Raw genomic sequence first — 23,402 nt, 5'->3', positions numbered from 1 at the left:
TACAAAACTTGTGAGGACCAGTCGGACTCTGGACTCACTTTGGCATAGGCGTTTTTTTTTTTTTTTGAATAATTTTACATTAATGACAAACATCAAATTACAGTATGTGTGCTTTTATGAGTGTTGTTAATGAGCATGGTTTTACTCATTAACAACACTCGTGAACACACTCACTGATGAATGTGTTTCCTGTTGTTACTTCCATGCAGCCAGGTTCGATCTAAGATCAATACAGAATGAAAATTAACTAGCAGCAGTGTGAAAGTTGCTTTCGAATGATCATCCATCACAGCTGACATCATGTCACTTCTAGCTATTCATCCTATTTATTCATTTTTTTGTATTATTGTAGCATATATTATATAAATATTATAATATAAATGCAGTTTAAAATCTCTCTTCTGATATGCGTTCAGTTGCTCACAGAAAACTCTGACAGTCACGACCTGATAGTTAGCTGCGAGATTTACAGCTGCATTTTAAAAAACACACTTGCAGAAAATCAAACCCAGCATACTAACAAGAACCTTTCTTATATGATATCATGGATTTCTCTGCTTTGACACACGTTACCTGAAGCTAACCTGATGTACACCTAAATGCATTTGTTTTCAGTTTTGTGCAAGGACATATGGTGTGTGCTCGCCTCTGGGGTTTATTGGATACTCATATTAAGCGGAACAGATACATGCACTGACATGAAATACTCTGCCCAGAGTGCATGCTTTAGCAAGTTTTTTAGCAAGTTTAACATCAACTTAAATTTGGTTTTCTTGCACTGACAGTTGCATATGTGGGTGTCCAAGAGGCTACTGCAAAGCAATGACAAGGCCTTTGTGTGTTTGGTACATCCAAGAGCCTGAAAACTTAATTTGCTCTGCTTTGAAGAAGCAAAGAAGTGATTCAAAGTCTAAGTTTAAGATCTCTGATTAAAAGAAATCAATAAAAATCATAGAAAAAGCTAAAAACTCCACCTCTCTCCTGTTGTTGGAAACCTCAGTTCGCTCTGTCTGCCTGTGCTTATAACACTGGTGCTTTGGGACCAGCATGGAGTCTGGATGATCCTGGCATTGTTTGTACTCTGTCTATACCAACTTCACCTCTTGCAATGGGGAACAAACACCCACCTTACAGCTCAATATGCTTCTACAGACCAAAACAACAAACCCGTTAGCCCAAAAATAAGCAAACAGCTTCTGCTGAGAGGTATCAGATGTGTCCGCAGTATCCATCTAGTGCTGTATAACAATTACCAAGTTTAATAAGTAGATAAGTATTGTTCAAACTAATTTTTGGTGATGTTAAATGTCATTGAAACATGATCCCAAAAAATGCTTTTCGTTCAATGAAGCAAGCTAGTTAATGTTGTGGTGGTTACAATGTGCTGAGCATCTGCACCTTTTACCACAAACTGTATATAACGATGATCCGTGATGTCAGTTATAGGTTTCTGAAGGGCCGTTTTGAAGTGGCACTCTTGGCAGTGCCTGACTCCGCCTACCTCCCAGCTAATCCCAAAATGGGTAAAGAGGTGGGGCGTGAATCCAAGACTTTTGCCCCATGCCGGTTTGTGCGCTCACCCACCTGTCACTCAAACCGGCCACGCCCTCATCTGTGCATAACTTTAAGCCTGAATAAAATTTAAGTTCATGAACGAGTTGGACATTTTAACATGGGAATCTATGTGGATTGACTCACTTCTGGAGGCAGCATCAAGTGGTCATTTGAGGAACTGCACTTTTCCCGTAGCTCCCTTTGTATTTGGAGCTCAACATCTCCTGCGACTACTTCCCCTTCCCCAAAGCAGACAGCAGTGCTTCTCCTCTCCCTCAGCAGATTAAGTGTGGGCAAGGAAAAAAAAGAGTAAAGGAGAGAAAAGAGACGACCACTGGGAATAAGAATAGCCGTCCTGGCCTCTCTTTCAACAACATGCTCTTATTAGACTCAATAACATCTCCAAAAAACACAAGTACTCCTCTCTAATTTTCTCTGCCTGTCCATCTATCCCTCTTTCTTCTGCCTCTCACTCTTGTCACCAGCAAGTGCTCTCCCCTCTTCCTCTCCGGCTTCCTGTTGCTCTCAATCTATTTCACATTCTTTATCTTTCGCTCTCGTTCTCCAGCAGCCACCACCACCCTGGCCCCTCTCATCTTCTCCCTCTTGTTTGTTTTCTGATCTCCATTTTCTCTGTGATTCCCCATCTCTTTTCATCTCTTGCTCTTTCTCCCTCTGTCTTAATCTACCACTGGCTAGCCTCTCGCTGTGAGAGTCTATTTGTAACCCCTCTCATACCTCGGATACAAGCCCAGCATATTCAAGCTTCTTGTTTTTATTCCAATTGCACTGAGTAGTCTCCCTTTCTGTTTCTCTCTCTTTCCATATCTATTTGTCCTCCTTTATCTTTTTCTCATCTCTCTGTCATAGGCTTTTGTAGCACTTCTATTGTTAAATTATATCTCTCAGCCCCTCCTCTCTCCCATCCGTGTTATAAATAGTGGTTGGATTAGGCTGACTTTTCGTTTTGCTCACTATTAGGGAGCAGATCAATTCCACAAATTGAGTGGATGGGGAAGCAAATACACACACACACACACACACACACACACACACACACACACACACACACACACACACACACACACACACACACACACACATCCAGGCACATAGCCCTTCTGTCCTCCAAAATGCCACAGTGACAAAGACGACACAAACACAGGCATTGTCCGTGTTTTCCCACTGCTGGCTCTCTCTCTTTCCCCCTCATAACAGTCTTCTTCTTTCCATTTTCCACATCCCTTTCTTTCAGCCTTAAGCCTGTTGGACTTCGGCTGACCCCTCTCCTCCTCTTCCTCACTTTCTTTTCCCTTTTTCTCTAATGCCACATTCCTTACGCTTGACCAACAACAAAATACCCTAATTTTTAGAGTGTCTCTGTGTCCATGTTCATTTTATCTGAAGTACCACGTAAAACACAAAAACACACTCAACCACACGATTGCTCCTGTAAACAACAATATAATAATCAAAAATGACTATTCATAAAGAACCTAATGTCCACTTAACACCAGAATTTTAAAATTTTTATTAAAACTAATGCATTTGCTGCCATTATGCACCTGTTTTGTGTCATAAATGACACTTACTTCTAGATGCTCAAAGACAGTCTAAGCTGTTAATTGTTTAAAGACTACCCACAGCCTTTTAGCTTAAAGACATCCTACATACATATCGCTTAAAGTTTCCTCGGCCGCCGAACGTGGTTTCTTGTCGGGAGCATGTGGTGGTGATTGTCGCTTAACAAGAGCTTCGGCCATTGTTGTATATATAATACAAGAGGTTATGATACGCCCTCTGAGCAGCGCTACGTCTTCAGGGCACATTTGAGCACGTGCCAGAGTTTTTTAACTCTTGTTCAGTAGAAGGACAGACGTGATAGAGACGAGACTTAACATAGGCGTTGCTTTCCACAAGCTCCCACAAGCTCCCACAGCTCTTGGAGAGTAAAGGAATGAAGTCTGATGCTGAACTCGCAACGTTTCTTCTACAGTGGGAAGTAAACATCTGTTAATGCTAATGTTAGCTATGCAGCAATAGCAAAACATACAAATAGCTCCGTTAAAAACTATCCTGGCTCATTATCTCTTGCAGACAACTGCAACTCCTAATTACTTAAATCTGTCCACACTGCTTACTTATTACTTACCCGTAAGCCTTATTGTTTAAAAAAACTATTCTACCTCTTGCATATCAAGCCTTTTAGTTGTGCATGTGTTAACTATGTCCCTCTTTCCTCATAAGAAAATAAACAATCTGCTAAAGTAAAGACATTTTTCTTACATACACAAGAACTTTATTCAGTCAGGGCTTGTTGGTTAATGGTAAGAAGTGTGAAGATGAGGGCTTGGAGTTCAGATGTAAATTTTTCTCCATATATTTTTGTGCACAATAGGTGGGAACACTCATAAACTGGCTCGAGGTTGAATTACTTTTACCACCAATAGAGAGTAGCAATATGGATTTTTGTATAGTGTATATGCTGCAGGTTATTTTTTTTTAAAGTGCACTGGAATGAATGTGAATGGAAGGCTCTCAAGCAATCATGCATGTACATAAATGCACACGCATTTCTTCCCATTTGCACATTCGTGTATGTCTATGAATAAAATGTGATCAACCATGCTCCAACTCTCATCCTCGTCTCCCTCCTCGTCTGTCCTCTCGCAACCTCTCATTATCCCCAATTCACCTCCATCTCTCTCAGCCTCTCTACCATCGCTACTTCCCTCCCTCCTTTAACGATCTGGCCATTACCGGGGCTGCCGTTCCAGCCCTGGTTTCACGGGGTGTCTGGGGTCTAATTGGGACTGAATGAGTGTGAGTGTGTGTTGTTGTGCGGCCTCATTGACACAGGCTGGGATCCAGGGGCTAGCTCGTCCACCCCCCCACCTCCCACCCCCCACCCCCCCTATGGAGATGTACTCCGAGCGAGTCTTCACACACAATCACACACTCAGAATGCATGTTTGCAAGAAAACGGAGCCGTGTTTAATTCCTTCACCTCTACGTTTGACTAAACTTAAACTCTCGACTTGTTTTGATTTAGTAAACTATGTAAATATACGTTTTAGATGAGAACTGTACACGGTTGGCCCTTCACTGCTGCAGCAATATATTAAATTGAGAATGACTGCAAACTTAAAAACCCCCAGCATGAAAAAAAAAACAAACTCTATCTTCTATTCAAGCCACACAAGAACAGAAGTCTGTGCCAGCAGACGTTCGACAACTCAAAATGTCCCTTTCATTTGCTGAGGAATTATATCAGTATATCCACTACATCACCTCTGAGCACTGAATCGGTCATTGTGAGACGTGACTGTTGTTTGTCTCTGTTTCAGTTTGTTACCTTGAAGATTTCAGGAGAGCGCACATTTCAAGCTTCCAAACTGCATGTGAGAATTCACCTTAGGCAAGTTCTCTGTCGATAACACATCTTTTCTAATGAATGAGCTGGACTGTGCTGAGAGCAACAGAGTGGTTTTAATGTAGGTTTTCTTCTAGTCTTCTATTTTAGATCTATTAATTCTACTGTTACTCTTGCATTGGACGGCATGTTTCTAGCTTCTCCATCTTTTTTATTGTGTCAGTTTCAAGGACGCGTCATGAGAAAAAGACATCATTTTCTGTCACTTTGTAGTCTTTGTGCAACTCTCTGTACATGTTTTGTGTCTCTTTGTAGCTGTTTTGCATCTATTTTGGTTGTTATGCGTCTCTTTGTGGTTGTTTTGCGTCTCTATAAGTCATTTTTTGTCTCATTCTGGTTCTTTTGCTTCTCCTTTTGTTGTTTTTGTGTCTCTTTGTGGTCATTTTGAATCTTTTTATCGTTTTACTTTCCAGCAAGAAAATAGCCACTTCAAACAGAGGCTCTGGCACAGGGGTCCCCTGACCTCTCTGACCCCTGGGCCTGTGCTAGATAGACCTGTTCAGTTATCTATCTACGATCAGTTCTGTGCAATGTACTGTAAACGCAGTGTGTCTAAAAGCAGTTACACAGTGAAGTCTAGTTTGGGAGACTGCAGATTGCAAATGTACACTTCCCCTGATGAAGAGATAAATACAAATAAACAGGATATTCCGTTTTCTGCTTATTTCTACGGTTGTAATTTCATTTGTCTTTGAACTGCTCATGTTAAGGTACCGCTCACAGATCTGATCTCGATAACATTAGAACATGCACAAGCCACATAAACAAAGACGCTCGTTGTGTGTTTTGGCATATTACCTGGTGGAAGTAATATATTCTTTTTCGATTTGTGAGCGCATGAGTTCCAGCAGGACGAGCACAGAAACAATAAATTGGGTGTAGAGAGCCTCGGCTGTCGTCTCCATTCAGACACCAGCGTTCCCATTAAGTAATGCTGTCAGCTCTGCCACTACCCACTGCTCTCCATCTCATACATAACAATACCTCCTTAATTGGAATGCTACTCCGACAGTTACAATACAATCCAGGTGAAAACGCACAAACACAGCGAGTACAAAGTGAGAAAGAGGCAACACAGGCTGGGAATAAAAAAAAATTAATTAATTAAAAAAAGCAGCGGCTGGTCAGAGAGAGGGGAAGTTTTGTAACTTAACAAAGCGACTGAGCTCAACATACAACAGCAGAACTCCATGTGTGCGTGCAATGAGAGAATTGATTCATCTGTCATGCTGCTGTGTGAGAGTGTGTGAGTCCTCAGCAGGTATGCAGTTTGAGCTGTGATCTCCGGGATCCACCATACAGCGGCACCGGCAGGAGCCTGGCTACGATTCACCACGGGGGTGTGCGTATTGATGTGAGAGTGTGTTCAGTCGTTGGTTTTTAATCAGACATTTCTACATGCACGGGGATCTTCCTGTTTGTGGCCCATGTTACCCCAGGGGAGAGGTATGTCTTATCAGCAGCCACTTATCTCATCTTGTCTGTCCTGAACGTTATCCTGACAGCGGAGAAGCAAATTCTACTTTTTCTCCAGAGTTGTCAGAACCCTTTGCTCTGATTGGTTTTCCAATTTAGCTTGACCACACCCATATTCCCTCTGTATCTATGGAACTAAACCAAAATGAATACTAGTGAAAGTCATTAATTTAATGTTTTAAATCATCTTGGAATATGACGATATGATATGATCATATGATTTTTTCCACCTGTAGCCCCACTTGAAAACAACTGTGTTAAATCTATGATGATCCAGAGTCCAAAATGTAGTTTTTCTTTCCACAAATTGGAAATATAGCATGTTTTGTGTCTCTTTGCAGCTGTTTTGCATCTATTGTGGTTATTTTGTGTCTCTCGGTAGTCATTTTTTGTCTCGTTGTAGTTGTTTTGCTTCGCTTTTTGTTGTTTTTCGTGTGTCTCTTTGTAGTTTTACTTTCCTACAAGAAATAGTCACTTCAAACAGAGGCTCTGGCACTGACCCCTCGGACCCCCTGGCCCTGTGCTCGATAGAGCTTCTCAGTTATCTATCTACGGTCACTTTTTTGTCATGTTCACGTACCTGCTAAGAATATTTTCACTGACAAAATTATTAACATACATTATAAAAATAGGTCAGTGTGCTTGACTCAGCTGATGTTTGAAATTGGGCTTATTAATCATTTACTCATCAATTGATGTTGGTTTAATTAACATTCAATCTTATTTCAGATATTTCTGGTGTTTGTGTGTGTGTGTGTGTGTGTGTGTGTGTGTGTGTGTTCTTTTGAATATAAAACTAAGATCCTGATCTTTGCCTTCACCAAGTGCAGTGAGAGAACACAAAAACAGGCTTCAGTTGCTCTGAGCTAATATTGTATTTTAAGGGAGGATATTGTAGGAAAACAAACATGATGTCTGTTGTTGAATATTGGACTGATTCAGTCAGTATGACAGTTTCTCATTGAAAATGTTTCCTCCAGCTGCATTATATTTCTCTCTAAACATATTTGCTGTTGCAAATTAGTAGCATATAAACTTAATTTCCAGAAGACAGATTTTCAAATATCTGTTCAATGTTAATGTTTAATGTTTCTGTCTTTGTTCGGTTTGAAACAACACATTAGAACAGACAGAATTAGAGCACTGGAGTCTTTTTCTTTCAGAATAAAACCTTCAAATAAATGCCAGATATTGCTTGTGCTTGAGTTCTCAGATGGCAGCATGGGGGGAAAGAGTGATTATTAAGACACGACTAAAGATGGTTGGCCATGGTTGAGTCTGGCTCTAAAGTCTCCTCCATCAACCACCCCTCCCTCCGTCCATCTGTCATATTAGAACAAATGTCCTAGACAATGTTTACAATACAGCATTTCCAATACAAGGTTATGGGAAAAGGGATGTTGACATAAATAGCAGAGAAGCTGTAGCCACTGAGGAGGTCAGATGTCATGGATCATCATCCGTCCGCTATCGGTTGTGCGGCGTCTTTTCCTTCTGCAGGTAGAACTACACGGCGCTCGCATCATTTTTGGTTCCGCTCCCATTTCACAATGTGCACACTTCAGTGAGAGTTACAGATTTAAATGCTCCCTTGCTTCTCTCTTATGCTCGACTGTACATTTCAGCCGCTAAACCGCGTGGCACCCGACCGTTAATCTAGAGTATAATACCGCAACGCTCCTCTAATACTACTGATCTCACTAGTGCTTGCTGGGAGGTCTTCTCTGCAATGCATTTTGACAATCCCAAACTTCATTTGTTTCAGTGAGCACTTTAAAGTTTATTGATTTGGATTAAATAGACCCACAATAGCTCTTGGCTAGCTCAAAGCCAGCATTGGGGTATTCACTGAGGTCCTCACTGAGGAGAGAAAGAGGAGCTGAGCCAGCCTTCAGTGTTGCTTCCCTCAGTCCCTTATAGCCATTACACATGGCAATAAACCCAGCCAAGTGCAAAACAAAAAAAAAAAAAACTGTGTTGAGCTTTTTCCCAAGCTCTAAGCTAGCTGACAGGCGACACAGCGCCAACTACCTCTCTCTTTTTCCCCCCATTTCTTTCTTTCTTTCTTTCTCAGTGGCTGTCCCGCTCCATCTCTCCTGTACCTTCAAATCCTTTTCATCCCCGTCCCTTCTTCAGCCTCCCTCCTTTCCCCTCCTCTTCACTTTCTTTGTCTTGTCAAAGTGTTTCAAGCTCAATAAAATATTATCTGTCAGCGTGCGACGGAGTAGGTGTATTCGACACGATATTGACACAACCTTGACACGACGTGGGCCGAGCGTCGAGGTAATGGGGAGGCAGGGAGCTTCGGCAGCAAATAACCAACAGGTCCACAGAGAGACGGAGAGATAGAAAGAGACAAGAGATTGAGTCTCTGTAGTAATGTTAAAATAAAGTTGATTTGACAGTACTGTTGATCCTTTACTGCAGAAGAAGCTATTCTGTTCTGTGCTGGGATTTTTTTGTATCATTTTTTGTCACGCTAGTGTGTGTGGTTTCCTGCGCCACAATGTCCTGTTCTGTTGTTTTATTTTACATTCTCACATCAGTTCTGCTCCTTACTGTTTTTTTCTTTCCATTGTCCTTTCATCATTTTTCAATATACTACCCAATCTTGTCCATGTGCCACCTCATTCCATTCAAAATCCTCTTATAAAGTAATTTGTACTCAGCACATAAGGATGTAAAAATTGCGGAGAGAAAAAAAAAAAAAAAAAAAAAAATAGAATGGAGGCCAGCCTGCACATTTTCCACTGCTGATTGCTCACAGTTTCCTTGTCCTTTTGTATTTCACAATTTAGAGATTTGGCTTTTAGAATGTGTTATTATTGTACATTGAATATTACACTGTGTCCATCGTGAAAAGCCTACAGGAAATGGGAAGATTTAGCAGGAGAGCATCTCCCTGGATGCTCTTAATTATATGAAAAAGATTAAACGTTCCAAGTCCCCGTCCTCGCATGGCGCTGTTTTCCCAAACGCGGGGTCGTGAGTGAGTGGTGTGACAGAGGGTGTGTGTGTGTGTGTGTGTGTGTGTATGGGGGGGGGGGTTAGAGCAAAGTGTGTATGTCTGAGAGCACGAACAGAGAAGCCGATATGACGAGATGCTGCATTGCCCACAGGCCAGCGTCTGTTAGCAGAGTTATAACCACAGTGGAAACGCCACATAATACAGAGAGACAGAGAGAGGAGGAAGATGAAGAGGAGGAGGAGGTGGAGGTGGAGGTGGAGGGGAGAGAGTAACAGGCAAAAAGAAGAAAAAAAAAAAGAGGAGGAAATTGAGAAAAATACATTGATGCAGACAAAAACAGAGTGGAGACAAAAGCCTGTATCTGTCTCACACTGACAACAACAAACTCTTATTATTCCTCCACACCATCCACCATCTTGCCATCCAGGAGGGAGCATTGTAAATGTCTCCTTTTGTTTCTCGCTGACGTGTCTCTGTAATAAAGCCACTCTAGCTCTCTGTCTTTCATCTAGCTTGCCATCAACAAACACAAAGCATTAAGACTCGACTTCCTCTGGTGCTGCTATAAATCTAACCGACGCCCCTCTACGTCTTTTCGTCCATTTTTTTCTTGTCTTCCACTCTCTTCCTCTCTGTCCTCTCTCCCCTCTGTCTCTGCTGATATTCAGTGCTCAGTAATCATGTGAAATTAACTCGCAGACTAAAAGTAATCTTTGGCAGCCAGAAATATACGTTTTCCTTGTGAATACTGTATGGCATCCAAGTCATTTTCTGCTATTATCCGACATATTCAATTAAAAGGCATTAATTAAAAGCTGATTCAGTAAACCATGCTCGCTCATCCAGCCAGTGGAGAACCACTTTCTGTAGAGCCACTGTTGCAGGCAGTTCATCAAAAGCCTGTTTGATACAGAGCCATTGTTTTTTCTTTGAGCATAACAGTAGCAGGGACAGTAAATTTTACAGATACTTTTTCACAAGAATTTGGTGCCTGGACAATTTTTATTTCAGACCCTGAATGCTGTGCAGTTAAGTATTTTGTTCAATTAATTAGAGCATATGTTGTTTATAATAGCCTGGATGAAATAAATCATTTCCTAATTGTATCATATCGTTTCATGCTGTGTCGTATCGTATCGTGTCATGTCGTATCGTATTGTATCGTATCGTATTCTTTTACTGTCATTGCTGCAGATACATTTCTAATGGATTAATACTTCGCATTGCACAGACTTTACTGTCCTGGATCAAAATATCAAAATTATACTTACAATTAGCAGTATACAGAGTGGTTGTTAGATAATAATCTAGTTTGTGGTCAGAAAACATTGTTTATCTCAGCTGCAATTAAATCTGTTTAAACACAGAAACTCTATTTTTGTTTGTTTTTCAGCTGAGAACATTTAAAAATATAGACCTTTAAAGCTGCACTAATCAATATTTTTATATTTTATATTGATTCATTCATATAATCATGCGTAATGTGAAAGAGGTCACTCATAGTAACAAACCCACAGATAATAAGTACCGCAACTCCACCCATCAATCATGTTTCCAGCATCAGCGTGAGGCTATTTTCATTAAAAAGGCTCTGATAAATCTACTGTAAACAGCCCAACACCACAGTTAGCAACGCGCTGGTGAAAGGAGCTAAGCATCTAGCAGCTAAAGATCCAGATCCAGATTTTTCTCAGGAGTGGGTGCAAACCAGGCAATATCTGACCCTCAACATGTGGCCAGAAACATGGCTTCATTCAATTTGATAGTGCTAGCAGGTTCCAGTCAATTTGGTTCTTATTCAAATATGGATAATAAAACTTACCTATCATTATTATTATTTTAATACAGTAATTTTCTGACCTTGGTTATCTATTCACCAGGTATAAACTAAATCCTACTGATCTTTTCATTTCACTATAAAAGTTTCCAGTTCACCTTAGCCTTGCTCAGATCGCACAGCACTCTAATTAAACAAATCTTTTTATCTAAGTGCACCTTAATAGACAGTACAGTCTACATTTATATAGAATAAAGCCAACGTCCCTTCTAAAAATGAACTCTTTAACAAGTGTGATTTCATCAGGCATTAGAAATTACAATTAAGTATGAAATTCATCATAAAATGACATTTCTGTGTGATTAATGTAGTAAGAGCTGCATGTAATAATACATATGGTCTGCATTAATCTTGTATTTGGACTTCTCATCCAGCGAGAGGGTCTTAACAGAAAAGAAGGCTCCATTTCATCTATAAACTTTATAACTCACTGTTTCAGTGATTCTATAATTCCTGGGAATATAACAGCATCATCAGAGGTAAAATCTAAAAGCTCTCACTGCATCAGTTGATTAATGATACCCAATATTATACTGTAATTAAACACCCAGCTGGACGGTTCATGTTCTTATCATCACTGGTGATGAAGAAAATTGACTGCGTTATTGGAAAAAGCCAAAGCCTCTTTCAATCCTTTGCATGATATACACGTTTAATGTTGGAAAAATCGACATTTTGCCTTGAAAGGATCATAAACATTTCACTCATGTGCAGGATATCTGAAGAATATTTGAAGTAGCAGTTAAACACAGTAGCATACATTTTCTTTTCCGTCCTTTTCCTTTTTTTTTTAATCATCATTTATCCCCACTTACCCCCTGTAGCGCTATTCAATCCTCCCTCTTCCATTTTATTCAGGATAAAAGATAATGAAGCAGTGGAGAGTTGACCCGTCGTACTTTATTACACAATATTATAAATTTAGTCATGAAGCTGGAATACAAAAATTGCTTAAACTATGCCTTCATTATTGCATTGTTTTTTCCTTCCTTCCCATCAGTATAGTCATAATGGATGTAAATAATAAAACATGTAAGTCGTTAAGGAAGTTATCCCTGTACTACACTGTTTAATGCACAATGATGTAAACTGTAATGCCATCAACTCTACTTAATCTTTGTCTGTCAGTTTGGTTTTGATGGAGCGTTTCCTGTTAAGGGGGTTTGTGTTGTGTGGCCCTGTTTATATTACGCTGTGTGCGGTTGAGTGTGTGTGTGTGTGTGTGTGTCAGAGCGAGGTGACATTGTTCTTGGCAGAAATATGTTCCCGGTTTGGGGCTCAGGTGGTTCTGGTTTGTCTCTGATCAGAGCTGACACACAGGACTGCACGGTAACACACTCTCGCTGTCTCTGTCTTGATTTAGCTCAGTCTCGCTCTGGTTTGTAATCCCCCTCCTCTCCACACACACATATACACACTCAGCCCTATGCACAGAGCTGTGCTGTGAGCTCTATCAGTCTTTTTTGAACACCAACACTGAGCAGCACTGCAGCCTAACAGCATTTGCTCTCTCACACCTGATGCAGGAGCAGAGAGCGAGCGGCCGCCACTGCTGCTGCTGCTGCTGCTGCGTGAAGCCGTCTAGCTGGGTGCAGGACGCTGCCTTAATTCCTTGTTGCTCTTCTTGAGTGTACAGTACGTCCTTCTTCTACTTGAATAGAATAGCTTATGAATAGGTTTCTGCATGGCCTAGAATATACAGCTTAAAAGCATGCCAATTTGAAAAGGCTGTTGATACGCAGCTGAAAGAATGAGGACAAAATGGTGGACAGAATGGATGAACTGACTGTGCTCGCTGCGGCTGCGATCAGATAAAAGCTGGCCGTGCAGTTTTTAAGTTCTCTCATTGAGAACTGTCCACCATGTTAAGGATGTTATTTGGTTGCTTAGAAAAATAATAATTAAGGAGCCAGCAGAGGCGGGCTCACGTCAGCTTAATGGAAGATTCTTTACACTCTCTGCACTCCGAGTTTCTTACACTGAAATCTTTATTTGAGCAACAATTCAAACACTGCAGGTCTTTGACAGGCAGCGGTTCATCGCCTTAGGGTGGAACAAAGCACAGGTCAGGCTTAGCAGCGGCGTGGAATCAGAGTGCATGTACCGCAGCCCTCAGTATGTGTTTGAATCATTTCCACCAGGTAGGATGCAACCAAAAGGACATATGCATTAATGTATTTTTACACAATGTAGACATTGTAGCAGTGCTACTTTTGCTTTGCATTGTCCCTAGAGTAAAAGAGCACTTCTTGTGCATCAAATGAGCCATTGTTTCTATCCATTTTTTAATGTTTCAAGTTACAAGTATCCTGTTGACTACTTAGCTGAAACACACTGTTGTTGTGTTTCATTACAAGACACTAAGGTCATGTCCGCTGAACAGTGTCTGGAAGTTTTTGGTATTTTGACAGAGGAGCGGTTTATATTCTACAGTTAGATACGGCAGGTTGGGAGAGCTGATTCAGATTATTATTTAGACTAAATATATTTAAAAGTCCCATATTTTACACTTCTCCTATGTTTTAATTTAAGTGTTGATCCATAAGAAGATATATTTGTGGTTTTAAGAAGCAAAAACCATCTCAATGTAGTTTTACATCTCCTCTCTCAGGGTTCTCCCTGGAGCTCTGGTAACAACAGGTTGGGGGAATATAGCAGATTTCAGGTAAACCACATCCAGCAAGGTTGGATGGTGGGGCCAGGTTGGCGGGGATTGGGGCGTGGCTGAGAGCGGTGACTGCTTTATTGTGACATCACAAGGTTACAGAAGTCCTGACGGCTGGTTTTAAGGCTCAGTGTCTGAATACAGGCTGTGTGCATTTCTCTGTGGACTGAGCGCTTTGATACTTTCACAGTATTAATATAGAACCTAGACCTGATCTATAATCAAAAATGACATGGAAATCTACCTTTATACAATATGGGACCTTTAAAGTAATCTTTCTAGAAATGTTTTATGACATATAAAATACATAGGATTAACACACCTGTATAGTGAATTGTGTCTATTTTTTTCCACAAAAGAGTTCAATTAAATAATACTGACATAAATTCTACTATCTCTCCTGTAACAATAAAATCAATATATCTAAATATTATTCATTTTAAAAGTTTACTAGACCCAATCTGTGTCCGGCTTCACTGAGCACAGCCTTCTAGTATCAAACTGTGCAAATACATTATTCTGCACAGTGAAGCTCAAACACCCAAGTGAAGTACCAATAAGCAAAACACATTTTTTGAGTGTAGGAAGACTTTAGATGTGAATGTTTTGGGGCAAATAAATATAATGGAGGGAGTCAGTGTTTTTCCACGAGATTTATATCCCAGGAGAAGGTGGAGAGGCTTTAAAAAAAATAGTATTTAGACCATCATATCATTTTACAGGCTGATAACTGATGTTTTTTTGTCTTGTACTGGGGGACTTTAAAATCTTGGCTACGACCCTGATTACCACTGCAACTAATGGGGCTGTGTTGGAGCTAATTTCCTTTGAGAGCAGGTTGTATTCTTCACAGTTTTGTGTAGTTGTATGCGCAGGAGATTATCTGCATCTGCATTGTTAGACAGTCCATGTGTTTATTTGTCTTCCCATGCAAGGATATTAAGTCTATCTTCGTGCTTGAGAATTATTTTTAGTATCAGAAGCTGAATCCTTTTGGTTTTGTTCAGGGACTCCAGTTTTGCCCCTGTACCTGAGATGAATTCCAGTTTGAGTTTTTGTATCTCGAGTTAGTGTAATGGGATTAGCGGGTTCCCAATCAAATGAGGTTAATTACACGTCACGATGAGGGATGAAAGACATATTTAGAGGAAAGGGAGGGAGGGAGGGGGTGGGGGGTGGGGGGGGGCTTCTTGACTGGGCTTGACTTGCTTCGACTGCTTGCTGACTGCGGCAGCTCAAAAAGTTGTGTCTGTGCCAGCGCGTTTGATCACCAAGAAAATCCTCTTGTGTCAAACTTCCTCCAACTCCCAACTTCAAAAAATACCCCAAATCAAAGAGCATCACGGAGCAAGAAAAAGATTCACCCGCACAACCCTCAAAATAGCATAAAGAGAAATATGTATCAAAATATCATCAGTCATCTTTTTCTCCAAGAAACAAGTCCAAAAGAACAAGGACGAGGGGAGGTTGATGAAAGTGCAGATAAAATCACCTCCGCAGTGTATGTGCTGCAGGTAGGAGATAAATTAACAGACGGCTGTGCGTCCTGTGTCCTTATTCTAGCAGCCGATTAGACTCAAATCTTCCAGAGCGGGGCATGAGTGTCCTTGGATGTCCCCAAATTTATTTATTTTTTTCCCTTACTTGATTTGATGTTATCATCATTGACTTGGAATAGGGCTAGCTTAATATTTGTGTCGGTCCTTACTCAATAGCAATTTCATCCTTGAGCTGGGGATTGAGGCGCAATAATAATGCACCTCATTGTGTAAGCTCGTCTCAATAGGTGCTTTGTTGCTCAAAATCCAGACAACAATTTGGTTTTGGGGACAATGCTGTTAGTTGGCCAATGTATTTTCAAGGGCACAGTGGTGATGATGATGATGTCCAAGGCTCTCTGTTATTTGAGAGCAAGATAAGGACCTCTGGAAAACACACACAACAGCCTGGAGATGGCTTTATGATGAAGGGTATCTGTGTTCCATCAGCCAGGCGTTAGGATCATCAGATGTTACATAAGCCTACTGATTTGCATGGGAAAGGCAGCTTTTTTAATTGCAACGGTCAGCACATACACTTACACCAACACATCGGTATGCATCTCATATCCAAAGTCCCACCTAAGAGATGTTTGACTTGTGTGTGTGTTTTCCACTCTACTGCATGTGTACACATCCCCCAAAAAGACTTCAAAACAAGAAAAAAGGAAAAACATGCAACAAAAATACCTTCGTCTCGAGGCTTGTTCATTGAAGATTCATCATGTTTTTTTGTGAGCGGACCTAGGGTTAAGAAAAAAAGGGGGGAAAAAGAGAAAAGAGAAAATTCAAAAAAGATTACTGGCAAAAACGGAAAAAAAAAGAATATCAAAAAAAGAAAAGAAGCAAGAGCAAAAAGGACAAATCAGCAAGAGTTCATGTTTGCTTATTGTTTTGTTTTTTTCTTTCTTTTTTTCCTTTAAAAAGAGTACAAAAACAAAAACAAAAGGCATCACAGACACAGATTTATCACAAGAAAAGACACAAGATCAAAGAAAACTGTTGTTTGGATGTGATTTCCTTCTCTCCCCCTGCAGAAGAAAATGGCTGCCATTGTTTATGGTTCCTCTTCCTCTCTCTCTCTCTCTCTCTCTCCTTTAAACCCTGTTCATTGCCTGAGTCTAAATTTTGTAGGACCAAGGTGGGTGGGTGGGGGGGGTGGGGTTAAGGGTTGGGGGGGGGCAGGTTAAGGGGTGGAAGAGGGGAACGTGGAGTCATAAGGCCTCTGTGGTTTGAAGAACAGGACCCAGCCCTCTCCTCCCACAACATGACCAGAAAAAAAGACAGATTTGCTTTTTGTGTGTTTTGAAAAAAGAACAGGCAAAGAAGAGGACACCTATAGGAAGAACGGCGAGTTTGGGTCCTGATGCTCAAACCGCAAAATTCTAATGGTGACATTTCAGCAGTGAAAGCACACACACAGAAAATTTTTGAAAGGGCTGTTGCACAACATGAATCAGTTTAAAACCTTTTTAGAGAGACACACTCAACACAAAGACACCTTTAATTAGACAGCACCGGTAAGCAGATAGACAACGACCCTGTAATGGTAAAAGGCATGTTAAACATGTTTCAGATAAAATAGGGCACAGGTGTTTTTGTGTTTCGGAGTGTATGCGTGTGTGTGTGTGTGTGTGCGTGCGTGTGTGTGCGTCTGTCATTATTTAGTGGTTAAACCAGAGAGTTATTCCCCAGGCGGGTAAATAATTACATAGCACAACAGCAGTGTGTCAATTTGAAATGACAAGTAAGCGTGACGCTAATTGCGCAGAGGAGTGCAGGTAAAAGGTGAATGTAATTTGATCCCCATCTGCCCACTGGCTGTTTTTGGTAAATTAAAAGAGTGGCAGGGAGAAAGTGAAGAAGACAGAGAGAGAGAGGGAGAGAGAGAGAGAGAGAGAGAGAGAGAGAGAGAGAGAGAGAGAGAGAGATGCCCACAGAGGAAAGAGAGAAATATAACCTCCTTCTTGCATCCCTTATAATTGTATTTTTTGTTTGTTTGTCTTTTGACGAACTGTTGGAGTGCGGGTGGTTTCTTTATCATCAGCCTTCATAAGTGTTGTCATATGCGTCTTCTGATTCCTCTGACTCGTACTCAGGAAGGCGTTAAAAAGAAAAACGCTACAGAATCAGCTTTAACTTCTTCACCCTCTCACCAGTCACTTCCCCTTGACCTTCATTCATGTACACATTTTAACAAAAAAGGAAACAAGTTGGTTGTGACAAAAGCTATGTATGTTCACCTCATCTTTCAGAGGGTGAAGTCGGTACCTCTTCACCTCAGCTTTCAGAAAGTGAGTACAACTACAAACGTACTCTTCACCTTTCATCGCTTTCACTTTCATCTGATAAATCCACTTTGGGTTTTTGGCAAAGAAACTGGATTTTTTTGTTGAATTTGTGGGAAAGAAAAAAGATCATATAAAATAACATTTAACTGGCTTAAAAAGAAGAGTGTGACCTGTGTGAAGAGAGTTTTTGTACACGTCATAAGGAGGAGGTGTTTGACACTAGAGACCAGGTACGGCATCACAGGTGTGGATGGGTTACAGAGAAAAAACAGCCTGGCTAAAGACGGTGAGGCTGTGCTGACACACAAACTTAATGTTAAGTAAATGCTAACATCAGCATACTAATATGCTCAAAAATGACAATGGTAACATGTTTTGCAGGTTGCAACATTTTGTAATTAGCACGAAGCACAAAGTACAGCTGAGGCTGATGGGAATGCCAGTTTTATTTCATTTTTTTTTTTACCTAAAAGCTGAGGCTTGCACTATTTCCCCAGTTTGTTAAACCCTGAAAAGAAGGTTTATTACATCTTTGACGGGATTTCAAAACTTGAAGACTGAACTTTATAGTATTTTCTTTGGTGTCTAGAACCCGAGAGCAGAGGTCACTAAAACTTGTAGCTGCAGCCTGACAGCTGAGGTTTATGGTATTCTTCAGGAGAAAAATCAGGTAGATTGTTGAAAATGAAAGTTCACTCTTTACCTTGGAAACAGTAGTTTTACAAAAATAAATAAATGTATATAGCTCAAGGTCCACTTACTAGCTTTTCCTGGAGCTTGTTAACAGTTTTGCTCATTGATGTAGACCACCATTTGCTGAAGAAAAATGTAAGATGTAGTCGAAAGCCACGAAGAAGGTAGTAAGTGGATCATGAGTTGAGATTTTCTTTTTATTCAGACAGGTAAATGGAAGTAAGGGAAGTAAGAATTATAACACAAAACCCTTGGCAGTAAAAACGGCATCATCTTGCAGCACCTCATTAACTAACAGTTTATTACATGAGGATTGTATAATATTAGTTACACACAGCACAAAACAACTCATGACATGTTAACGATTGGCACGTGCCAAATCTTTGCGATGAAAAAGTTTCAACAGTAACCTGCCTGTCAAAGAAACAAGAACAACCTTTTTTGTGTGTGTGTGTGTGTGTGTGTGTGTGTGGGGGGGGTGAAATAGGGAAAGCTAAAATCAAGCAACCATTACCAGGCCTGCAGAAAAAGTGTGAAAACTGAGCTTGATTGACATCTTTTTTTTATTCTTGCGGCGAGTGGGCGAGGAGCCTTAGCAGTTTGAATCAAGCTGAGCGACAAAAAAAAAAAAACAGCTGGTTTTCTTGACATTTTAAACCTCTTTTCCCAATCAAAGGAGCTGAGGCGATGGGAGCATGTGCAATTGGATGCAGAACCATACCCCAATTCCCATCAACGCCCTCCACACACCACCTAACTGTAGGTTCACAGAAATAACAGAAAATACAATTATAATAAACTCAGAATAGACAGAAGAAATGGGCATTGATTGATCACTTTTAAAACAGGGCTGAAAAGAGAACTCCGACACCCATTACTGTTTCTAGAACAAAAAAGATGTACTTTCTCCGATGTTATAATCGATCACCTGCGCTACATTGGCCATGTACAACGTAGCTGCTGAAGATTGTTTTCAACCCCCAGTTGTTTGCACCCTCTATCCTCTAAACACTGTCTTTCTTTCATCCTCTTCTCTGTGAAACTTTTCCCTCTTTCTCTCCTTGCGTTTTGCTGTGTCTGTGTTGCAGTGAGGAGGCAGGCCGGCCGACTGCAGCTCACTTTGAAGCTGGTTATGTAAGGCTTCACTTAGCTTCTCCCGACGGCCACACACACACACACACACGTACACACACAGGCATGCAAAACAGACATACAAGATACAGTGGTGGGCATGTGGTGTGGAGATGCACATGTGCTCACACACAAGGTGCAGAAAAAAGAATCAAATAAAGAGGCAACGCAGAGATGAGAGGGAATCGATACATGTGGCATTTAGTGTTAACGTGTATATTCAACTGTATCTGTGCAGCTGGGGCTGACATCCACGGAAAGACAGACTGAGCATGTGTGTTCTGTGTGTACTGTATACTGTATGTGTTTCTTTTTTCATTTGTGATTGAAGAAATAAGGGGAATATAGGGAAATATAGTTTTTTCTACTACAGGTATCAACGGCATCTTTCCAAAACGCATTCCCTCATTTGGCATTTTGATTGTGCTTCGTATAAAACTAGGTTGAGATGTGGTGACTGTGAATGCCACAACTTATAAGTCATATCATTTTTTTTATACTCCACAAACCATTCAGTGACCCCTGAATAAAAGCATCTGTGTTGGGATCTTTCTTCAGTCATCTATTCAGGTTTCTCCTTTAACTTGTCAACAACAGAATCTATATCTTTAAATCTGTCACTATTCCTATTCCATAGTTATCTATCTATCTATCTATCTATCTATCTATCTATCTATCTATCTATCTATCTATCTATCTATCCATATGTATGTATCTATATGTAGATACTTTATCACTATTTCATCTGTTTCATTTTGTGATTGAATGCAGACAGTAACTCATACACAAAAAAGGTCTTATTTCTCTGTGTTCATGGATCTGAGCGAGTGTGTGTTTGTGTGTAACAAATGTTTATGTAGAGGCAGCAGAGTAAGTAGGTGTTGAGTAGCTCATTTAGGCAATGTGTGCCAGTCTGGCATGATCTACGAGGAAATGGAACTGTGTCTGACAGCTTGTGAGTGAGCGTCGACCATGAATGATGGACGCTTGTTTGGAGCCGTACAAAGGACTCTGTGTGTGTGTGTGTGTGTGTGTGTGTGTGTGTGTGTGTGAGACAGAGAGAGAGAGAGAGAGAAAGAGAGAGAGGGGAAAGAGATGGAGACATTGTCTTTGTCCTAGAGCTAAAATATTGCAGGGAATAACTATAAGATTTGTGCACAAGTGTGAGTGCATGTGAGGGCAGGTTGTAGATGAGTAACTAGGATGAGCGAGATGTGACCTGCCCCTCTCATTGTAAGTACTGTAGATGTCTTGGTGTGTGTGTGTGTGTGAGTGATGCAGTATTAGCCGTACAGACAAATCAGGCAGACATACCAAACCACCAATCTTCTGCTTCATTATCACACATGGCTGCCTCTCTCAGCCACTAAAACCCTGAGCGTGTGCGCGTGCGCGCGTGTGTGTACGTGTGTGTGTGTGTGTGGGCAAGTCACAGATGAGTGGCTGAGATGAGTAAGCTGTGACTCCGCTACAAACAACTGTGAAGTCCATATCCAGATGAATGGCAGTTAAAGCAGGATCCTGTGTGAGCCTGTCCTTTCAGGTGATGTTCAACATTCACCCTTCAGAAATGTTCTAAATGGATTCATAGAGCCGTCATTAGTCACCCTGTCACAATTAGTTTTCTGCTGCTCTCGTATCATTAAGTCTCAATTCACTTCGACGTGATTTGCATGACTGTTTATCAGACAATATTGCCAAGGCGGAATACGCAATGTTGGGGAACTGAAGCCAGCAAACAAGAGGCACAACAAATGGCACCATTACCTTTATCTTTAATGATGGAGAACCGCTAACACGTACTGTATATGCATCCTTCTGTTCTTTTCTGTCTCTGGCTTCCTTTGTGTTCCTGTTGAGTCGCAAGACTTTTTATGATGACTGCAGGGACTTTTCCTCCCTCCCTCCTGTCCATCTCACTCACCACACCGTGACCTTGCCTGTAGCAGCATTAGGTGAATAATAGGCTTTTTTTTTTTTTTTTTGGGGGGGGGTGTTTCAAAGTTAGAGACAAGGACAGATGAGACTATCATGATGCTGTCCAAGCCTGTTTGAAGCCAGCAGCTGGAAAATGACCAGCTACAAAGGCATGATAGCAGCAAAATAGCTAAGGCTGTATGAACTTAGAGGGTTCGATTTATCACTTTCTGAGAGTTCTTGTCGTGTGCAGCCTTCCTTACTGGAAATGAAAGCTTTGGTTCAAATCTGTCAGACTGTTTGCCACAGCTTTTATGCATTTTTTTGAAGGTTCAAAAAGAGAAAATTTAGAAAACATAGTGCAACCGAGGTGAAGCTGCATACATCAAAAAGTTGGTTCTGCTTTGGGATTATGCTGCCCATCATAAAATTTCAAATAGGCATTGAAGGCTAAAGCCATTTTCTCTCCATGTTGCCAAACACACAAACACACACACAAACACATACTTGCAGGTTTATCTGCTCATGCGGTAATGCATACACTACACTGACAAATGTGTGCTTTAGAGTTGAAATTCCTGTCTGAATCCGGATAAAGATACACTTAATATAGATTTGATAAAAATATTGAAACCTCACAACCTATTAACCATGAATTCTGCTCCTCTCAACCGAGAATATCGAACATAATTGGAGACTGGGAGCTGCTGCATTAACTTTTTATAAGGTGACCAAATAAAGCAAGGAAATTCAATAGTTACTTCATATGTCATGTTGGATCCCCAGTGTAAACACTGCACAGAACTTCTAATGAAAAACAGCCCCTGTGCAACACACTGGTTTACACTGGTATGTTTCAGCAGTGGTGGGTGTCTGGTCTCCACGGGTGATGACCCCTGTCTACATCAGGTAAATGCTTGTGTATTATATCTTCCACTGAACACATGGTTGGGTGATGAGAGAATGCTGTAGGTAGGGTAGAACAATTCCACTATTTGAAAAAGTTCAATTTAACAAAATAAAAGCTGCACTTTAAAATCATAATAATTTACATACAGCCATTGCTTAATGAGGTGTAACAAGTTTAATCCGGCAGCTACAACAAGTATAGTCGCTGGCAAATTTACTCAGCTGCAGTAGATTAATGTTGATTGTGTGACTTTGCAAAACAACAAAAATGAAACTCTTGACCCTCATCTGGTTAATAATCTCTCTCTCTCTCTCTCTCTGAATGGGTACTGTCACTTTATATAGTTGTGATTAAAAATAAAGAATTGGCATTGTCTTCTACCATTCAAAACATCTAGGCAATCGCCTCGCGTCAATTTCAGGCAGCAGCTAGCTTGGTAGTTGTCAAGTGTAAATCTTGTCTTGTGTAGCCTTGCTGGAATGAAAAACCTGTCAGACTGCCAGAGCATTTCTGCATTTTTCTTTTTTTCTTTTTTTTTTGAAAGTTCAAATGAGTAAATATAGAAAAGAACTGCGGCTGAGGTGAAGCTGCATACATTAAAAATGTTGGTTACATCTACATATTTCAGAAGTGCTTGATAAAGCATTTGGATCGTGCTGCCCATCTCCTAATTTCAAGTGTTCGAATTATTTATAAGACAAGAGCGGACTCAGTTCTGCCTCCTCTCCATCCTTGTTTAGGGCTATAAGCAGTAGACGTGCTGCGGATGAGCTGACTTTGGCCTGCTTTAATCTCATTCTACTTCCTTCTCTGGGGAATGTATGCACATAAAAAAAGGATAAATTAAATATGTGCGGAAGGTTCTGTAAATTCATTAGATGTAGTTATATCTGTATACCACAAGCGTTCTTTTTGAGGCATCAACTGCTGGAATAAAAAACAAGAAAATAAAAACATTAATAGATAAACCCTTGCCAGCTGTACTAACT

General features: G+C 40.6%; 1 protein-coding gene across 1 annotated transcript in view; it reads right to left on the bottom strand.

The window, feature by feature from the left end:
- nlgn2 (neuroligin 2) overlaps positions 1–23,402 on the bottom strand; it is a 112,509-nt gene that overhangs the window by 69,884 nt on the left and 19,223 nt on the right. Inside the window, exon 2 of the mRNA XM_022752222.1 lies at positions 3,696–3,701. Coding sequence (XP_022607943.1) covers positions 3,696–3,701 — 6 coding nt within the window. The remainder of the gene's footprint in view (positions 1–3,695; positions 3,702–23,402) is intronic.

The sequence above is a fragment of the Seriola dumerili genome, unplaced genomic scaffold (assembly GCF_002260705.1).
Source record: "Seriola dumerili isolate Sdu_G_001 unplaced genomic scaffold, Sdu_1.0 BDQW01000167.1, whole genome shotgun sequence".
In the NCBI taxonomy this organism is placed as follows: domain Eukaryota; kingdom Metazoa; phylum Chordata; class Actinopteri; order Carangiformes; family Carangidae; genus Seriola; species Seriola dumerili.
This window is presented reverse-complemented; position numbering and strand designations above follow the sequence as displayed.